Genomic DNA, 20958 nt, shown 5'->3' with positions numbered 1-20958 from the left:
TTTTATAGACAAATGAATAGAAGGTTGAAGTAATTTAACTTGCCCAGGTCAAACATTAAGTAAACAACCTTCATACTGGAAAGAACCCAGGTCTGTGTTTTGTACACAGATTGCCTTCTCATGTAGAAGGAGAATGGGGCGTTCAGCCCTATTTCTAAAAAAGGTGAATCTAACACCTATCATTGTTTTTTTTTTTTTCTTCCCTTTCAGATATTTTAATTGTAAAGAATATAAAACAGTAAGTAAAATTTGAAAAAAATCACTGTAGGATAACTATTTTCATTTTAGCACATTAGCATTGTCATATAAATATTTTTGATATAGCTAGAAAATGTAGAATGCATATATAATTTTTGTGTGCTCTTTTCATATTTATAAGAACATTTTCTATAGTCTTATGAGAAAGTCTGTTATGTTGGAATAGCAAGGTATTAAACTGTTCTCTGAAATTGGTCATTTAGGTTATTTGCCGTCTTTGTTCTTAAATAAGACACTATAATAAAAACAGTTATGCACATTTAAAAAAAAGATTTATTTAGGGCACCTGGGTGGCTCAGTTGGTTGGGTGACTGCCTTTGGTTCAGGTCATGATCCTGGGACGCATCGGGCTCCCTGCTCAGCGGGGAGTCTGCTTCTCCCTCCGACCCTCCCCCCTCTCATGTGCTCTCTCTCTCTCTCATTCTCTCTCTCAAATAAATAAAAAAAAAAGATTTATTTGAGAGAGAGAGAAAGAATGAGTGGGGGGAGGGGCAGAGGAGAGATTTTCAAGCAGACTTCCGTGTGGAACCCAACGTGGGGCTCGATCTCAGGACCCATGAGATCATGACCTGAGCCAAACGAAGAGTGGGATGCTTAACTTATTGAACCACCCAGGTGCGCAATAATTATGCACATTTTTAAATCTACTTAATTCTAAGTTAAATTCTGAGTAAGGGAACTACAGATTTTTTAAAAAATATATTGCTCTTAATGCTATTCTAAGATACCAGTTCCCTTTTATTTCCCTAAAATGTTCTATTGGTATACCAGCCATGAAAAAGGAGTTAGTGCACTAATTTTCCCTTAAAAAAACAAATTGATCATGTACCCTGCTTATTTATTTACTTAATAGTAGTGTGTGTGTGTGTGTGTGTGTGTGTGTGTGTGAGAGAGAGAGAGAGAGAGAGGATTTGATTTCGTTACAGTGGCTGTCATGACACCTTCCCCTCCCTTGCTACTGTTCAATTTTTGTTTGAATACTATTTATACAGTCATACTTCTGTGATTTGTATTGCTTCAAAAATGAAGATATGCCTCTGTTTCTTCTAATTAATTTATAATTTGATGAAATGTTCATGTATTAGAAAAAAGTCTTCAGTTGTACCTTGATTGTTTGGTTATTGATTTCATTCTATTCATTTAGCTTTGTCTTGGAGGGGGCTTCTATTATTCACAGGTGGAATTATACTCTACTCTCTATTGTGCATGAGTTGAATTTTACTTGATTCCCTGTTCTTTATCTATCACCATCCCTTGGCGCAAGCCAAGCTACTCATGCTGTTTGACAAAGTCCAAGTACAGGGGACGATCCTGAAAACAGGAGACTCCACAGCTGGCTCCTGCTATTCTCTTTCATTTTGTTTATGGCAATCTTTATAATTGTGGGAATATTTCTGGGCTGGCTCCTGCTGTTCTTTTTCATTTTATTTATGGCAATCTTTATAATTGTGGGAATATTTCTGGGGTTTCATGATAAAGTGACTACTCAGTTACACCTATCTAAGCAATCATAATGAAACTAATTCCACGAAGAATTAGTTTCTATAGAACAAAATAACAAGACGGTCACACTCTGCCTAGCACCTTTCTCTTTGAGTACTGTTTTTTAGTTTTAGCGAAAGCCAATAAGCAGAAATCAATAAAGGTCATGTTAATCATTACAAAGGAAAAATGAAAGAAGGCTATGGCTGTAATCCAGAAAATGATCTAAGATTTGGAAAAACAAAAATAGCCTAACATACAAATAAAGTTCCTCCGATGTTGTCAGGAGGAGATGCTTGCAACCTGACCCTGTGTCTGTGTCTCCTCATTCGCCGACGCCGTCCTTTCCTACGAGAGACCCACCCCGGCTGGAGCTGGACTCCAGCAATCCCTCTTTTTCTTGCTAATTTCTTCCTCATTTTTGGTATGTGTTCCATAAAATTTTCGGTCACATTCCTGCAACGTACTGCTTTCTAAGTGATTTTAATTGTTCTGTTGTAAAATTCATCCTGCTCTGCTTTTATTTTGTAACTTCTGTATTTCTTTTTTTTAATTTAAAAGATTTTATTTTTAAGTAATCTCTGCCCCCAGTGTGGGGCTCAAACTTACAACCCTGAGATCAAGAGTCCCATGCTCTACTGATTGAGCCAGCCGATGCTCCATAACATCTGTATTTCTTACCACCTTGTGATAGTTAATTTTTTATACAACATTCATGTAGTTCTTGGATGAGCATTATTAATGTCTATTCTTTTTGCTTTGGTCTTTTGCACTTTAAAACTTTTTGGTTTTTCTTACTTTACAGTTATTTTGGTCATCTTCAGAGGCCAGGAAGGTCCCAGGGACCAGGTTGCTTTTGGTTGCTACTGTTTTCTTTGGCAGTGTTACTGGCATATAGTAGATGCCCAGGACGTGAATGCATTTGAGAGAATGCTTTGAATCTCCTATTTCAGTTCCTTATTTAATGATAGAATATACATCTGGAGTTTCAGTAAGAACCAGTTGTTACTTAAAGTTAATTGGGGTTGAAATTTGGCTGAGCAGGGTGGGATATGAGGGAACTGTGGTTGATTTGTGATGAATTGGAGTTCAGTCCCAAATGGATTCTGCTTTCATATTCTTTCCAAATCTTTCCAAAGTCTGCCAGTAGTATCTAGTATTGTGGCTGTCCTAGTCTTGTTTCAGCTATGCAATTAATGAGAGGGTTTCTACTAAGCCATTGCTTGGAGATTTGGGGGGTAGTTGGGACAGATGAGATTACTACTTGTTCAGCTATCAATACACTAGGTCTAAGAAAGAAGATGCTTCCTGAATTGGGGTTTAACAGTCAAGTTGACTGCTCTTAATCGCATCTGATTGATATTGGAGATTGGAGAAAGCCTTATCAGAAATTAGAATGTGCTTCTAATTTCCACAGTCCATTTCAGCTACGATTATAGCTTTTTCTGGATCCCCCAATGTAAAATATCAATGTATATTTTAATGAGTTTTTGATGGAAGTATGTCCAGTGCATTCTTACTCTGCTATCTTTCAGGAAACCTCTGTAATTTCTTAGCCATGGATGGTTTTGAGATTAGTTGAGCTATACAAATGGTGGTTATAAGAAAATTTAGAGATTCCATTTACATTGTAGTAGTTTAAAAACTTTTGATTCTGTGACAGTGCTTTGGGTTAGGGTAGACTGGTGCAGTTACACATTTGCTCACTTGCTGGAAAGATTTGTATTATAGAGGGATTGTGCAGGTTAAAGAATCTGGACAAAATGGAAGGTGAACTTCGGTGGTAAATTGTATTTTTGAAAAGGATTGAGACATACTCTGACTTAAATACTTTTCTTGGAGTCTTACTTAACAAAGACTTTTTTCTCCAAATGTGGAATATCTATATAACCTAACCTTGGATTTAATATTATTAATTAAAACATTTAAGGAAAGTAGCAAATGCTTAAAAAAATTCAAAATAATGAGGAATTACCCCATCTCCTGCCCCTCTCAAATGCTGGGGTTATGGTGGGGTAGAGCCCATCTTCTAAGAGCCCATCACTCATTATCTTGGTTAGCTGGTGGGGGGAAAATGTTGAATTGTTGAAAACCATTGGACCTGATGATCTGTAGAGTTCTCTTTAGTTTCTAAAATTCTATGCTTTTTTTTGTTATATCATCAAGAGCAAATATAAGTGAGGAGCAAGCAATGAGTGTTTTGTCTTTTAGAAAGATAGTTTAATTATCTTGTTGCTCCCTTGCTTTAAAAACCTGCAGTGGTTCATAATCCTTGAGGGTTTTTAAAGGGTGGGCAGGCTCAACTCCATCCCAAATCCCAGATCAAGCGGGAAAGCTTGATTGGAATAATGAGGAAAAATTCTTTGTTTAAAATAATGTTTTAAACATAAGAAGTTTAAAATATCAATGTTGAGTTTTCAACTTGGAAATAGTAGGAAGTATTGTATTAATCTGCTAGGGTTTCCATAACAAAATACCACAGACTGAATGGCTTTAACAACATATTTTCTCACAGTCTGGAGGCTTAAAGTTTGAGATTGAGGTTTCAGTAGGGTTGGTGCCTTATGAGTCCTAAGGAGAGGACTCCTTAGCTTGCAGATGGCTGCCTCCTCCCTGTGTCCTCACACGGTTTCCTGCGTGTACCCTGTTGTCTCTCTGTGTGTCCAGATTCCCTCTTAGAAGGATATCATGAGTAAGCTGGATTAGGACCTACCAAAACTGTCTCATTTTAACAGTCATTTCTTTAAAGGCCCTATCTCTAAATACTGTCATATTCTGAGACCAGGGTTAGGGTTTCAACATATGAATTTTGGGGGAGACACAATTTAGTACATAACAAACATTAATAACTAGGAAGGGATTTCTTACTTACCATTATCTTTGCTTTTCAGCTGGTAATTATCAAGATTGCCAGGGAGAGCTCTCAGCTATTAGTCTTACAAACTATGTTCTAAGTTAGAAGAGAACATTTTCTTCCTAAAAAGCTAAACTCCTAAGTCACTTATTAAAATAACAAAACTTGATACATACATATTTCAAAAAGTCAAATAGTGTTAAGAGGTATGGTATATTTATAAAACAGAATTCCTTACCCTCACTCTCAACTCTTTTCTTCTAGTATTTATTTCTAGTTGTTGTTTTTTTTAACCTCTATATTTCTAATTGATCTATGCATGCATACAAGCTATTTCTTAATTCTTGTTGATGGATTTTTGTTGTTGTTGTTGACTTTCTATTATGGTACATAAGGATTTCAGTTCTCTTACACCTTTTCCTCTACACCCTCATTCTTCTAATATAATTATATCATACTTAAAAAAATCCATATTTAGCATTTCATAATTGTGACTGTGTAAAAACTATTTGCCAAGCCAATACTGTGACTGTTTTCTTTCTTTATAATTTTTCCTGGAGTTATTAAATTACCTTGTTTTTTTCCATTTGCTTAGTTTTCTTTGAACCTGAGGCTATATTTCCTGTATCTTCAAATGCCTTTGTCAAAACCTCTCTCAATACAATATTCTGTACTTTGAAACCAGTAGGATAATTTATCAGTCTCCCCTTCCTGCAGCCGTCTTGGATCCTCTATCACATTTCTGTCTGGATTTGTTGCCTCTAGGCCATCTACACATCTGTTACCTAGGACTTTGCCTCATTACCATATTGGGGATTATCTTAGTTTTTCTCCTGTACTGGATCCCTTCTTTACTGGATATTATCTTCCTTGGTTTATTTTGCTGATTTTGATAGGATATATATTCTACAGTAGGTTCTAGAGGAAGGGTAAATAAAAGCTAAGTTTTGGAGATTAAATTCTGCTATCACCATTGATTATCTGGGCATAGCATTCAAAATTGAAAGAAAATCACTTAATTTTTTTAATTCTTAAAAATAGAAACTGCATGTTCATGAACTGAAATTTGGAAGGTTCAGAGGGTTATGGGTAGGGGAAATGTGTCTGTAGCAGGAGGGAGTTTTTTGGGATGACGAAACTGTTATGTATTTGATTCTAATGGTGGCTTTACCAGTTTCTATATGTTAAAATCCATAGAACTGTTCACCAAAAGAAAATAGTTATTTTTTTTAAAAGTTCAGTTTGTATGTATGATAGCTTAAGAACTAAAAAATAAGTAAGAATTTAAAAGGGCAAAAAGGTATACAGCAAAAAGGAAGTTTCTTTTCTTTCTCTCTCTGTTAGCTTTCCAGTTTTCCTTTCTGGAAGAAACCACTGTTACCAGTTTCCTATGTATTCTACCACTTAATCACTCTTGGACATGTAAACAACATTTAGGGGCAAATCAGGCAGAACTGAAAGGAAGTTAAATTTGCTCAGTATTTTCTGAGATTACTACTCTTAGAATAACATCTAAAATGTTATTAATCAAGCCTGGCACTAATTTGTTAAAATTATTTCTCCTACAGTTGGCAAACATGAATTGACTGGGCATAAAGTTGCTGTGAAGATACTCAATCGACAGAAGATTCGAAGCCTTGATGTGGTGGGAAAAATCCGCAGAGAAATTCAGAACCTCAAGCTTTTCAGGCACCCTCATATAATTAAACTGTAAGATCTGATTATATTAAATATAGTCATATCATTTTTTAATCATTTTTGTTAACCTGCTTAATCTGACAAGTGAGAAAGATGACTGACATTTCTTGAATCATCCCTCAAGGTTTTAAAATTTCTGCCTGTTCATGTATTCATCTAACCCTATTCATGGTCACTTAAATCTATGTCCATGTTTTGCCCTTGTGCTTATCAGCTGTTAACTTTCTCGTTCTTGTCCTCTGTACATGCCGTCTGATCGATAACTTTCTGTGCTCCTATTGCTATAGAACCAACAATGATTTGCTAGTAGAAAATGTTGACCTCCACATTTCACATGATGTCACTTAGCCTCACTAGAGAAAGAGAGCCTCACTAGAGAAAGAGAAAGGGTTTCCCCCCCACGCTGCTTATATCTGATAAAACAAATCACAAATGACAGAATTTCAGGAATCCAGTATTCAGAAGGGCAATAGTAGAATTCTGGTGGTTTTACAGTTGCCAATTGTAGGGTCTCCATAGAACTTACTTATTGCTCAGTTTTCTTATGCGGGCTGTCAGTTACAACTGCTAAGGCTTTTATACTGAACTGGCTGGCTCCAGATTTGTTTCACTCTCACCTCTTCTCATTTGCTGAGGTGCCATGGTTTTAAGGTGCATATGGGTGCTGATGACCCCTAAGTACACATCTCCTGCTTTCATACCTCTTCCCTGAATCCCAGTTTCATACACCCACTGCCTACTTTACATCTCCATTTGGATGCCAGAACTGAACTTTCAGTTATCCTCCCCCAGCCTGCTCTTCACACAGTTCTCACCCTCTGAGTTAATATCCAGTTCCTCAGGGCAAAACGTAGGAACCATCCTTAACTTCGTTGTTTCTCTCACTTCCTACCATCCATTCCATCTCTTTCTTCAAAATAGATCTAGGATCTTAGTGTTTCTCAGTTCCTTCATTGCCATCAACCTCATTTGAGCCACCGTCATCTCTGTCATGGACTCCTGCAGTAGCTTCTTGCTTCTCCCTTTACCATCCGCAGTCAGTTCTTCACATTGCTGCCATAAATTAAAGCCACCCTTTTAATAGATCAGACCACATGACTACTTTGCTTAAAACCTTCAGTAGCTTTGCATCTCCCTTAGAGTAGAAGCCAAAACTTCATCCTGGCTTGTAAGGTTCTCTGTCCTTTAGTCTCCAGTTACCTCTTTTACTCCACATCCTGTTTCTCTCTGCCAACTCACTCTGCTCTAGCCTTCTTACCATTCCTCAAACATGCCAGGCAGGCTTCTACCTCAGGGCCTTTGCACTTGCTGTTCTCTCTGCCTGGTTCACTTTCTTCCTAGATCATGGTATGGTTTGCTCCCTTCTGTCAGGTTCTGCTCAAATGTTACTTTATCAGAGTCCTTCCTTAAACACCCTGTATGAGAGACTCCCCTCAGTTTGCTTTGTTTCTCTTCATAGCATGTTCCACCACCTGAGATATTGCTTGTTTATTTAGTGTCTGTTTCCTGGCTCCTGGAACATGAACTCCATGAAGGCAGAGAATTTGTTTTGTTCCCTGCAGTTTTCCCAGCTAATAGCATAGTGCCTGCTATATTATAGGCGCTTAGTGAATATTTACTGAATGAATGAATATACATGTTTTAATATTGGTAGATAATGTTTTCTCTCACCAGGTACCAGGTCATCAGTACACCATCTGATATTTTCATGGTGATGGAATATGTCTCAGGAGGAGAGCTATTTGATTATATCTGTAAAAATGGAAGGGTAAGCAGTTCTGATTTAATCCTGTATATATTTTGTAACTCCCCTTGTTCCTTACTAGCTTTAAGATGTCAGCGATTTTGTTAAGAGGTCTACTTAATAACCAGTTCCCTTAGTCATGTATTTGTCAAGAATCATAGACTATTTAGAGTTAGAAAAGACCTTAAAGATATTTCCTTAGCCTGCTTATGCAGATGTGGAAGCTGAGACTCACGATTTATATATTTACTCAAGGTCACGTGGTTTATTAATGACAGAATTGGATTGAGACCCCAGAACTCATGATCCTCCAACTCATGCTTTTGGGGTATACAAATACTTGTAACATGTATCTTGAAGTATATATTTAATCCTTACAAAATGTATTAATACTTAAAGATCTAGGCTTGCTAGTCAACCCTAGCCACATTTAAATTGCATTCATTTTTTGGTTTCAGAAATCTGATGTACCTGGAGTAGTAAGAACAGGCTCCATGAAGGAGGTAGGAATTAGACTTAAAGAATTTAGAGTTGGAAGGAACTTTAGAAGGCATTTGGAACAGGTCTTAAGTTACAGACCCAAAAAGTGAACACCGCCCCCCCACCCATATTTTTTTTCTTATACCCAGGTTAAGTGGTATGCTAAAACCTCTTTCTAGAAGACCTGTATCTAGCAATGAGAAGCCATTTTTTCCCTCCCAATCTAAAGTTCTTTATATCATTCATTCATTTGTTCTGTGTAGCGTATCTGTTTACTTTCATCAAAACCAAGCTCATTAAATGACCAAGTTAATTTTGATTTTACCATTTTTTAACATGGTTCTTTTCAATTTTCAGGTATTCTGTTTCTCTGTTCACTAACCCTCCCTTCCCCCCCACTATGTTATGCCTGGAATAATGGAAACAGGCAAAAGTTGAATTGGCATCTTGTTCTCTTATCTTTTCCGTTTGTCATTTCTTGGTCATTTTGCTTTACATTATGGGAATTTTCTTCAATTTTTTACCTGTTGCATATTAACATTTCAGCTGCCATATTTTCTATTTCAAAGATCTTTCTTGTTTTCTGAAATTTTCTTTTTTAAATAGCCAGTTCTGCTCAACAGATACAATAACCTTATCTGTCTGAGGGTAACAATTAGGTTTTTTTTTAAAGTTTTTAATTTTAATTCCAGTATAATCAACACACAGTGTTATATTAGTTTCAGGTGTACAGTCTAGTGACTCAGCAATTCTGTACATTACTCAGTACTCATCATGATAAGTGTACTCTTAATCCCCATCACCATTTCACCCATGCCCCCACTCATCTCCCCTTTGGTAACCATAAGTTTGTTATCTATAATTAAGAGTCAACAATTGTAGTGTTTTTTTGTTTTGTTTTGTTTTTGTTTTTTTAAGTCTTCATCTGTTTCCTGCATTGTTACTCTACCTTCTGTGCTCCATTTTATTGGTCTTGGTCTTTTGTACATGGCCCTTCCTCAGATGTCTGGTGATTCTTGGTTGTCTGCTTATATTTATTTGAGTGAGGTACTGAATGCCAAGCTCATGTAGGTGGAACTTATTGATTGGTGGGCCTTCCCATCCTTTGAATAGGTAGGGATCTGTCCATTTTATTAGGATATACCAAATGTCCGTAATTTCAAATATTTTTCCTTAGATCAGAAGGTTGCTCCAGAAGAAACCTTCCAATTTTCTTGAGGGTATTAGCTGTCAGTACTCTGAGAGCTGAAATGGGAAGAGGCCTGCAAGTCTCAGTAGTTAGTATGTTGACTTCCACTTAATCCCCGTGTTTTCCTTCTGGTGCCTCATCTCTGCCTTGGTGTCCTTGAGAATAGAGCTGGTTCAGCCTTCCTAGAGTAAATCATGGGTCTTATTCCTCAGGTGGGGTGAGTTTAAAACTTCTTACTGTAACCGATTGTCCTGTTTTCAGTCCTCCTCTCATTTCTCCCTTCCCAAATTTCCAAGGCTTCTAAAAGCTTTTCCAGGGTTCTGTGTGCAGGCTAGTTTATTACTGGTTTCCACCCCTGTGGGCTTAGGTTTCTGCTCTCTCTGTTGGTGAAGTCTTTATCACTGTTCATCCATTGTACAGTTTAGTGACTCCTCTTTTTTTTTTTTTAATTTTTTATTTAAATTCAGTTTAGTTAACATATAGTATATTATGAGTTTCAGGGGTAGAATTTAGTGATTCATTGGTTGCATATAATACCCAGTGCTCATGACTTCAAGTGCCCTCCTTAATGCCCACTGACTCCTCTTGATGACTGTTGTCACTTCTCTTGCTCTTTTTGTCTTTATATGCTAATGTCATTTTAGTGATGTTTCAAAGGGTGGAGACAAAAGGTTTGATCTGCCATGTTTAACTGGAAATATGCTTTAACTTTTCTAATATTCTTTTGTAGACTTCCCCTCCATCTTTTGTACTGTATTTGTCAATATAATATAATTTTAATTTTTGTAGCCTGTTTAGTTTACCTATTATATTTTGTTTAATCAGTTTTCTTTCACATTTAGAACACATTCTTTTTTTCACTTAGTATGTTTGATATAAAGTTGTATTAAAAAAGTGAACACTACATTTTTTCTAGAAATAAATGAGACTGCTAACACATTGTTATTTTCTCTAGAGGAAGGGTATCTCATAGTACTTCAGTAGTTTTAATTTTGCTTTCAAAAGAAATTACTAGTTTATCTTTTCTCCTAGATTGTCCCTGCCATGTGAAGTGTAGAAGTCTGGTTTTAGAATGCTAATTTGTGGCCTCTGTTAGAGAATTGCATATTAGAGTCCTTTGCCTAGAGAACTAATAGGCTGTTTATTAAATGTGACTTCTTGGTAGAGGCTCATTCAAGTAATGGTTATTACTTTTGAGAAAAAAAATCATAAGACAAGAAAATATGGATAAATGGAATGAGAAGGTTTTTTTTTTTTGAGTGAGATTTCTTAAAGAATTTTTTTTTTTTAAAGATTTTATTTATTTATTTGACAGAGAGAGACACAGCGAGAGAAGGAACACAAGAGGGGGAGTGGGAGAGGGAGAAGCAGGCTTCCTGCAGAGCAGGGAGCCTGATGCAGGGCTTGATTGATCCCAGGACCCTGGGATCAGGACCTGAGCCAAAGGCAGTCGCTTAACGACTGAGCCACCCAGGCGCCTCAAGAATATTTTTTAAAATGTTAGTTGCTACATAAGATAACTTTTTTCAGATACATGCTTTTTATATTTTATTAAACAAATGAATAAAGGTTTTTCTTTTGTTAAAACTAGAATGTCTTTATTTTAGGACATATAATTTGATTGCTTGCTAATTCATTAAAAATCTTGAATGTTACTTCCTCATATAGTCTAAAATAATATCATCCACCCCAACATAATTCTCTGTGCCCTTATTCTGCTTTATTTTTCTTCAAAACACTCCTTGATGTTATTTTTTTATATTTATTTTTTATTGTCGATTTTTTTTTAAAGATTTTATTTATGTGATAGAGAGGGAGAACACAAGCAAGGGGAACAGTAGAGGGAGAGGGAGAAGCAGGCTTCCTGCCAAGCAGGGAGCCTGATGCAGGGCTCAATCCCAGGACCCTGGGATCATGACCTGAGCCGAAGGCAGACCCTTAACCATCTGAGCCACCTAGGCGTCCCTGTTGTCGATTTTCATCAACTAGATTAGGACCTTTGTTTTATTCATTGCTGTATCTCGAGTGTCTGAAACAGTGCATGGCACATTGAAGATGTTCAATAAATATTTGTTAAAGGAATGAAGGATTAAATATTTCCAATTTATAGGAGAAAACACGTCTAGTTTCAAGTAGAAATTGAAACTATTTGACATAGCTCATGAAATATAGAGGAAAGCAAGCTATGACAATGTAGTCACAAAGGTGATAACAAAGTTGAGTTACTGATTTGGGTTCCAAGATCCTCTTAGCATTTTGTGCTGTATATATCCATCTCCTCCCCATTTCAAAAATGTCTCAGGATGAGGTTCATTTGGAAGATTTCATGCATTTTGACAGTCTTATAGGGTGGAGAATTGCAGGTATAAGAATTTCTTCTGAAAAACACACTTTTAAAATGCCTCTCTACTTTTCTTAGCTGGATGAAAAAGAAAGTCGGCGTCTCTTTCAACAGATCCTTTCTGGTGTGGATTATTGTCACAGGCATATGGTGGTCCATAGAGATTTGAAACCTGAAAATGTCCTGCTTGATGCACACATGAATGCAAAGATAGCTGATTTTGGTAAGGAGATTTTTATAGTTTCGCGTATTCATCATGTTTAACGAACATCAGTAGCATTCTTCAGATAACTTTTACTTCTGTGCAATGGATTGAGTACCCCCAAATAGTGTATCCTCACCATTTTGTCTGTGAGCATACAAAAAAGAGAAGAGATAAGGAATTCTCTTCTTAGCTTTATGTCTTTAAAATTGAGTCTTATGAGAGTAGGTAAATAAGTTGGTAGCCTTAGAAGCATCATTTGATTTGAGACTATTATTTGTGAAGGAGAAGTTAGCAACCTATTTCCAGTGTGTTCTTTTGATCAAGTATAGAGCAAGAGGAGAGACTGGAATGGAGTTACTCAAACTCTGAAAGCCAGAAGGTAAATTATATGAACAAAATTATTAAAAAAAAAAAAAGTAAAATATTTTAAATGATAGAAAAGCATAATTTCAGCTTGGAGGAACATTATTTTGATTGTCAAAAGTGAATTTATTTTTTCTTTATTTTCTATGTAAATTGCCACTGACATTATTAAATCTAAGAAAATGAATCTCTGCAACTCTCTTTTGCTTAGCTTCAGTTCAAATCAGAGGAGATTGTTATAACTATTTTCCTCAGTTTGGGATATGTGTATTAAAATCTGTAGAGATTCATTGAGCACTGCCAATCAGCTCTGAGCTACTGGTTTGCTGCTGACAAATTATTTGACTTCCTTACTTCTCAGTTGTCATGATGATGATGATTTTTTTTTTTTTAATGATTTTATTTTTAAATAATCTCTGTACCCAACCTGGGGCTTGAACTCATAATCCTGAGATAAGAGCTGTATGCTGGCAACTGAGCCAGCCAGGCGCTCCTGTAATGATTATTTTTACCTAGTGCGTTTTTGAGGAGGCAGAGGTTTCTTCTTAGAGTAAAACTATGAGGAAACTTTGGTACTCAAAGTTACTGTTTTTTATTTTATTTTATTTTTTTTAAAGAATCAGAACAGGGGTTAATAGAAACTTTGAATTTTAATTCTTCTACTTATCTGTTGTACATTTTTTCCCTAGTAGTTTCTGTATTAATAAATTTAAATATGCCAAATTTATTCTAGTAAGCGGAATAACCAGTAGCTTAATATATACTCATTAAATTTCAATAATGCACTAACTTTAAATGCTGAAATAGATTACACGTTTTAGGGCGTAATGGCAAAATATTTGCAAACAGTGAAGACAGAATTTGTTGAAGCAAAGGACAAAACGATGATTTATCACTTCAATGCAAACTCAGTTTTACTGTTCAATGGAGTTTTGTTTTTATTTTTGTCCTTGGGAAGTCTTGGATATTGATTTTGTGCATTTTCAGGTCTTTCAAACATGATGTCAGATGGTGAATTTTTAAGAACAAGTTGTGGTTCACCCAACTATGCTGCACCAGAAGTAATTTCAGGAAGGTAGTATTTGACACCCTTTCTTCCACCCCTGTACATTTATATAATTGTCTTTTTCTCTTAGATTTTGTCTGTCTGTAATGTCATATTAAATTCTATTGAAAGAAAGACATGTAAGGCTAATTCTTTCCTTATCCAGAAAGTGTTATGTTTTAAGAATAAAACATAAGTAAGAATTAAGGATTCCATTTATAGAAGAGAATATTGGTTTGCAAGTCAATATCATATATAAAGTAGTTAGATGAGAATACTCACTTTTTTCTCCCAGTAGAAGAAATTGAAAGTTTAAAATTAGGAAGTTTTTTTTTTCTTTAAAGATTTATTTATTTATTTTAGAGAGCATGTGGGTGTGTGCGTGTGAGGTTGGGGAGGGGAGAGGGAGAGAGAGTATACCAAGCAAACTCCCTGCAAAGCATGGAGTCCAATGGGGGGGCTCAGTCTCAGGACCCTGAGATCAAGACCTGAGCCAAAATCAAGAGTTTAGAGGCCCAGCCGATTGAGCCACAGGCACCCTAAGACTAGCAAGTTTTAAAGGTCAGGCATTAAAAACTTGAGTATAGAAATACCTACTAGTTGGAAATGGTTTACTTAGATGAAGAGTTAAAAGTGTGTAATGTGTACCTTTAATTTTTCAGATATGTTTATTTATTTTACAGAGAGAGAGCCTGTGAGTTGGGGGTGGGGCAGAAGGAGAGGGAGGAACTCCTCAAGCAGACCCCTTGCTGAACGCAGTGCCTGATCCCAGAACCCTGAGATCATGACCTGAGCTGAAATAAGAGTTGGATGCTGAACTGACTGAGCCACCCAGGCACCCTGATAGAAAGGCATTCTGTAGTAGCTTTATGTTTATGATAAGGTGTCTTGGGGAATTAGACTGAAGTATGATAAAATCTTCAGACTCATTTATTTTGAATTTTTCATTTTTAAATCTTCTAGAGACTACAGTATTAGAAGAATTCGAACCTCTCAATTACCAGCATTGAGAACATGAGGATCTTAGAGTATGGTTTCTATAGCCATTGCTACACACTACACATAAAGTGCAGCTTTCAAATAGCTTAGATGGCAGGAAAATTTAATTTTTTAGAGTTACTGTTCTTCACTCTCCTACTGAAATTGAAAACAGACGGTTAAGTTTGTTTACTAATTTTTGTAATCAACTTTTATTAACTTCGCACTAAAACCATGTTTCTTTGTTTGAATGTTTCACATCCTAATTCAGAATGCAGAAATACTACAATATTTTCTGTTTTCATATATGAGCTTGCTTGCCTAGTGTGCTCAGAGAAATTATATTTGGGTAAAGGCATGGCTGTGAATAAGGCAGAAGTATCTAATTTTAAATTTATCAAGGTTCATCATTATCTTTTTATATCAGCCTAATGTTCAGAAAATGTTTTTAAATTACTTCATTTGTGTCATGTAATTTGTTTTGGAAGAAAACAGTTCAAGACCTGGCGGCTGTGTTAATTAAATAAACAAAAGAAATGTATTGTAAATATGCATATATACATGGGCCATTACTGAAGTCTGCTTTTCCAGTTTGGATAAGGTCTTCCTGTGAGGTCTGGATGAGTGGGAACTTGTACTCAAAGCAGTATTTATGGATCAGTTCAACAATTTATTTGATCAATTTATAAACATCCTTTCCCCAAAACCAGACTTTGACCTGTGGTAGTTAAGTCAGTTGGCTACAGTGTATTACAAATACCAGTTTAGAATCTTCTGTGAACCAGTCACCTTGGCTTTTTTCTTCCATAGCCTCAGGCCCCTTTTGCCTTGGTAGGAGGTCTTGGGTTATTGGGAGACAGTGGGTTTAAAGAACATTCTTAATTGATTTTATAAGGACCACAGTAAGGTAGTAAGAACAGAATTTTAGCTATAGTCTAAACTTAACAAAAATTCTTGACTTGTTTTCAAAGATAATACTGATAGAATTAGTATAGAATCTTTATGTGTAGTGTGTAGTAGCAATGGCTATAGAAACCATACTCTAATAATTCTTTATGAAGTATCCATATTTAAAATTTTTGATTAATTGATTGGCTCTCAAGTTACTATGATTATTTAATCCAATTGATATTTCCTGTTACAGATTGTATGCAGGTCCAGAGGTAGATATATGGAGCAGTGGGGTTATTCTCTATGCTTTATTATGTGGAACCCTTCCATTTGATGATGATCATGTGCCAACTCTTTTTAAGAAGATATGTGATGGGATCTTCTATACCCCTCAGTATTTAAATCCGTCTGTGATTAGCCTTTTGAAACATATGCTACAGGTGGATCCCATGAAGAGGGCCACAATCAAAGATATCAGGTAATTATGCAGCTTGGAGATTATCAGATCTAATAGTTTCAATGATACAAGTTAAGTGAAGGAAACAGTTGCAGGACAGTATGTACAATGTAATGCCATTTTTATGTTAAAAAATATAGTATATAGGCACATTTATTTTATTTTGGTATTTAAAAATACACACTGAACAGGCTGCCTTAGGGAAAGAAGATTAGTAGTAGGAAGGGCTTTCAAGGCTTTTTACTTAGCATCTTTCTTTTGAAATTTTAACAGTGAATATTACATGTTTTTAAATTTGAAAAAATAGCTAATGTGAAATAAAAAGGACCCTGGTGGGATTTTACATTTGTAGTGGTTCTTCAAGATTTTCTGTAGTATGCCTCATATTTGACTTTTATGTATTCTCATTAAGATTAATGCTTTTCAATAGTAGTAAATTTGTGTCACTATTTGAGTTCTGATCTTTTGAATTACTCTGTTTTTCCTTTTGTTTATCTCAAGTAATGAGGACATTTTAACTTAACTAATGACATGTGTGGTTTTGGGGTAGTATACACTGAATCACATGTGAAATTACTGGTTTGTAAGTTTCATATGGAGGGGCATGTTTATACCACCAGTGGAAAAGGACAAATCATTCTCTAAAATTTAAAATATCTAAGTGAAAGATGCTTTTTCTTGTGTTTTATCTACTTTTTGCAATTTAAATGTAATATGTGACAATTGGAATTAGAAAACACCCAAAAAATAGAAAACTAAAATGATCTTTAATTCTGTCACCCAGAAGGTAGTCATTGTTCTTTTGGGTGTTTTCCTTTCTTGATGTTTTTAGTTTTAGCTGTTTTTGACATAGTTCAGGTCAAACATACCCTTTTATATATGAAGTTAGGAAACTCTCAGTTCCTTCATTAAAAATGAGGAGATGTTATTATCTTCATAGAATTGTTTTATGAGTTGAGATAATGTATGGTAAGTATTTAGCCTAAAACCTACCACATAGTAAGCATTCAGTGAATGATACTTGTCTGTTTTTGTTGTTACGGTTTTTTCACCTAAAATTACATCAGAAGAGAATTATAATGAAGCCACGGAATATTGTTCTTTTTCATTTGTGCCAAAACTTTAAATAAAAGTGTAGACATTTCTTTTCCTGTTGGTACAGCACTGCTTTCTCCCTCTTAAAACCAGAAGGTGGTTGGAGCATTTCCTCCAGTATACACAATGAAATGTGAGCCAGAAGAGGAAAATCTCAGTTTGAAAAAATGAAAATACAATATGAATATAAATATAAATGAATTCATATCCTAAATTCCCCAAACTGTTACTTGCAGTCTCATCTCTACTCAAAATCCTCCTCCTGACCCTGCCATTTTCTCTCAGGGAACATGAATGGTTTAAACAAGACCTTCCAAAATATCTTTTTCCTGAGGATCCATCATATAGTTCAACCATGATCGATGATGAAGCCTTAAAAGAAGTATGTGAAAAATTTGAGTGCTCAGAAGAGGAGGTTCTCAGCTGCCTTTATAACAGAAATCACCAGGACCCTTTGGCAGTTGCCTACCACCTCATAATAGATAACAGGAGAATAATGAATGAGGCCAAAGATTTTTACTTGGCGACAAGCCCACCTGATTCTTTTCTCGATGATCACCATTTGACTCGGCCCCATCCTGAAAGAGTACCATTCTTGGTTGCTGAAACACCAAGGGCACGCCATACCCTCGATGAATTAAATCCACAGAAATCCAAACACCAAGGTGTAAGGAAAGCAAAATGGCATTTGGGAATTAGAAGTCAAAGTCGACCGAATGATATCATGGCAGAAGTTTGTAGAGCAATTAAACAGCTGGATTATGAATGGAAGGTAAGAAAGAAAGGGCATTCTGATTTTAAGCACATTTGGCAAACTTGTAGTCTATAAAATTTTTTCTGGAAGAATTGCTTTTGATTTTGTTTTTGTCCATACCATATACTAGGTTGTAAACCCCTATTATTTGCGTGTTCGAAGGAAGAATCCTGTGACGAGTACATACTCCAAAATGAGTCTACAGTTATACCAAGTGGATAGTAGAACGTACTTACTGGATTTCCGTAGTATTGATGGTATGTACATCCCACAAAACAACATAGTTGACATACTAGACTTGTTACCTAACTGGGCTTTTTAGTCTTTGATTCTTTTGAAGTTTCTTGAATTCTTCCTAGTAATTCAGTAGCAAGAGTATAAAATGTGATTTTGTGCCTCTGTGATGTAAACATTTGTGAATCGTGTTTTTCTTGTAATCTTACTGTGTATTGTCCTTTTAAGATTGTCTTAAGGCCAGGTGTAGTCTGATCCTAAAGTGATAGTTTCTGCCACATTTCTGTTTTTTGGTGTGGTTCATTTTGATAAGATAAAATGTTTTATTTGGAAATAAATGTTGACTAGTGTTTTTTTATATCTGATATTTAATATTTTTATTTTTCATTTAAGAATTGAAGTGCAAGTAGCTTTTAGAGTTGATTGATAAGGCAATGTGAACAAATTTGATTAGTAGCTCATAGGACAAGAAATTATTTGTCGAGTAAGGTTTCTTAGAGGGGACTGAGAGAGAAATGTTTTGGACAGGTTAGGGACTTACGGTTATTTTTCTCCTCTCACCCAGCCTTTTACTCCCAGCCTGACACTAGAGACATATCAGAGATATGCATCCTTTATTAAGTTTTGTGAGAGTTAACATGATTCCAATTTTATCTATCTCTCAATAAAGTGTTCTTAAATAATCACTTATTTTTTTAAAGATTTTGTTTATTTATTTGACACACAGAGAGAGAGAGCACAAGCAGGGGGAGTGGCAGGCAGAGAAAGAGGGAGAAAGTAGACTCCCTGCTGAGCAAGGATCCCAATGTGGGGCTTGATTCCAGAATCCTGGGATCATGACCTGAGCTGAAGGCAGACACTTAACTGACTGAGCCACCCAGGCACCCAATAATAGATCACTTTTATATGAAGGCACTAAATGAGGATTCCTGAGACTAAGGCATCTTACGTTCAAGATAACTGTCATAATTAGTTAAAAGTGACATTGTTAACCTTAATTTTAGACTGTTGTGCATTTCTATTTACCTACAGTCATAAACAGAGACAATCCGATGATTAAATCACTGAAATATTCAAACTTTTAGTTGGCTATTTTAATTGGTCATCAAAACGATGACCTTACTGCAGCATAAAATCTTTAAAGTACCTCCTTGAATTTTTTTAAAGAAATGTTAAATATTGTTTTACTGTTTTAATATTTTGAAAATGAAAACCTGTATTTGGAAAATGTCTTTGATTACCATTATGTATAGTTTGCTAGAATATCTTAACTATTTAGACTGATTAAGTTGAGGTAAATTATTAGCTGCAGAAAGTAGACATTTTTGTTCTTGTTTTTATTTTTAAATGGGAAGAATATCTTATATCTCAGTGTATGTATATGAGTAGACTATAATAGACTTTTAGTAAATGGTGTGATACCAAACATGGTTTGAAATTAATTTTTTAAAAAGAAATTATTTATTTAGGGGTGCCTGGGGGGCTCAGTCGGTTAAGCGTCTGCCTTTGGCTCAGGTAATGATCTCAGGGTCCTGGGAAACAGTCCTGCATCGGGCTCCCTGCTGAGCGGGCAGTCTGCTTCTCCCTCTCCCTCTGCTACTCCCCCTGCTCATGCTCTCTCACGTCCTCTCTCTCAAATAAATAAATCTTTTAAAAGAGATTTTATTTATTTATTTGAGAGTGAGAGAGAGTTGAGAGGGAAAGGGGCAGAGGGAGAGAGAGAATCCTAAGCAGATTCCCCACGGAGCATGGAGCCCTGTGCGGGGTTCAGTCCCACGACCCTGAGATAATGACCTGAGCCAAAATCAAGAGTTGGACATTTAACCGACTGAGCTACCCAGGCACCCCTGAAATTTATATTAATTCAGATTTCCCATGGGAATACCCTCTTAAAAACTAATTTATGTTATCTATTAAAAAGCTTGATGGAACACAGGTGATTCATAATTCAGGTAAATACTCTTTCTATCCCAGCATTATAAAAGAGTATAACTGTATATATAAATGTTCTCTCATAAACCGAGCCTTTATTTAAGTACAAGTTTATGGCAGTTCTTCATTGGCCAAATCAGTTAAGATATATTACCACTTCTGGTCATCTAAGATTGTATGGAACTATTAGATGAGATTTACCTATGAATTTTTTGTCTTCTTTATAAACCAAAGGATAGTACCTTCCAAGTATCAGAAAGACACAGATCTGAGTGGTGATATACTGGCTAGAGCTGTTTGTCTGCTTATCTGTCTGTCCAGATGCTGTTTATCTGCTAACACTCATCTAGTCTGATATGGAATGGATTTTGTATTTCTCATTGTATTTGGATCAAATTTATAACCATGGGTTTATTAGCCCCTGGGTTTGCCAGTTGAATGAGCATTTGCTGTTTTGTTTTGTTTTAAAGATTTTATTTATTTATTTGACAAAGATTTTATTTATTTATTTATTTGACACAGAGAGAGCGAGCACAAGCAGGGAGCGGCAGGCAGAGGGAGAGGGAGAGGGAGAAGCAGGCTCCCTGCTGAGCAGGGAGCCCGATGCGGGGCTCTATCCCAGGACTCTGGGATCATTACCTGAGCTGAAGGCAGATGCTTAACTGACAGAGCACCCCGAGCATTTACTGTTTTTGTACTCTGTTCCCAACTTTAGGCTTTCCTTGATTTCTGTTTATTGGAATCGTTGCTCTTTTATGAGATCTTACATATGAAGAGAAAGTGGGAGAGTAAAAACTACTGAAATGATAGGAGATGCAGGTTCTAGATTTACCTCTCTGTTCACTTATTACCTATGGCAAGTCACTTCACTTTCTGGGGTTGTTTTTTTTTTTATCAGTAGAACAAAGAGTTGGATGAGGTGATTTCCAGTATTATTTCCAAATTTTAAGTGCATTTA

General features: G+C 35.9%; 1 protein-coding gene across 4 annotated transcripts in view; it reads left to right on the top strand.

Annotated features, from left to right (window-relative positions):
• Positions 1–20958, top strand: part of LOC118006331 (5'-AMP-activated protein kinase catalytic subunit alpha-1) — a 33438-nt gene that overhangs the window by 9202 nt on the left and 3278 nt on the right. For 3 of the 4 annotated variants that reach the window (XM_034998942.1, XM_034998944.1, XM_034998946.1), the window contains 8 exons: positions 6163–6304; positions 7967–8060; positions 8495–8539; positions 12125–12269; positions 13602–13689; positions 15782–16006; positions 17366–17852; positions 17965–18091. In XM_034998942.1, coding sequence (XP_034854833.1) covers positions 6163–6304; positions 7967–8060; positions 8495–8539; positions 12125–12269; positions 13602–13689; positions 15782–16006; positions 17366–17852; positions 17965–18091 — 1353 coding nt within the window. The remainder of the gene's footprint in view (positions 1–6162; positions 6305–7966; positions 8061–8494; positions 8540–12124; positions 12270–13601; positions 13690–15781; positions 16007–17365; positions 17853–17964; positions 18092–20958) is intronic. The other variant, XM_034998943.1, reaches the window with a different exon arrangement.

This window comes from Mirounga leonina, unplaced genomic scaffold (genome assembly GCF_011800145.1).
Source record: "Mirounga leonina isolate KUSES-001 unplaced genomic scaffold, KU_Mleo_1.0 Mir_96, whole genome shotgun sequence".
NCBI lineage: Eukaryota > Metazoa > Chordata > Mammalia > Carnivora > Phocidae > Mirounga > Mirounga leonina.
The sequence above is the reverse complement of the archived record's forward strand: the minus strand, read 5'-3'. Positions and strand labels throughout refer to the sequence as shown.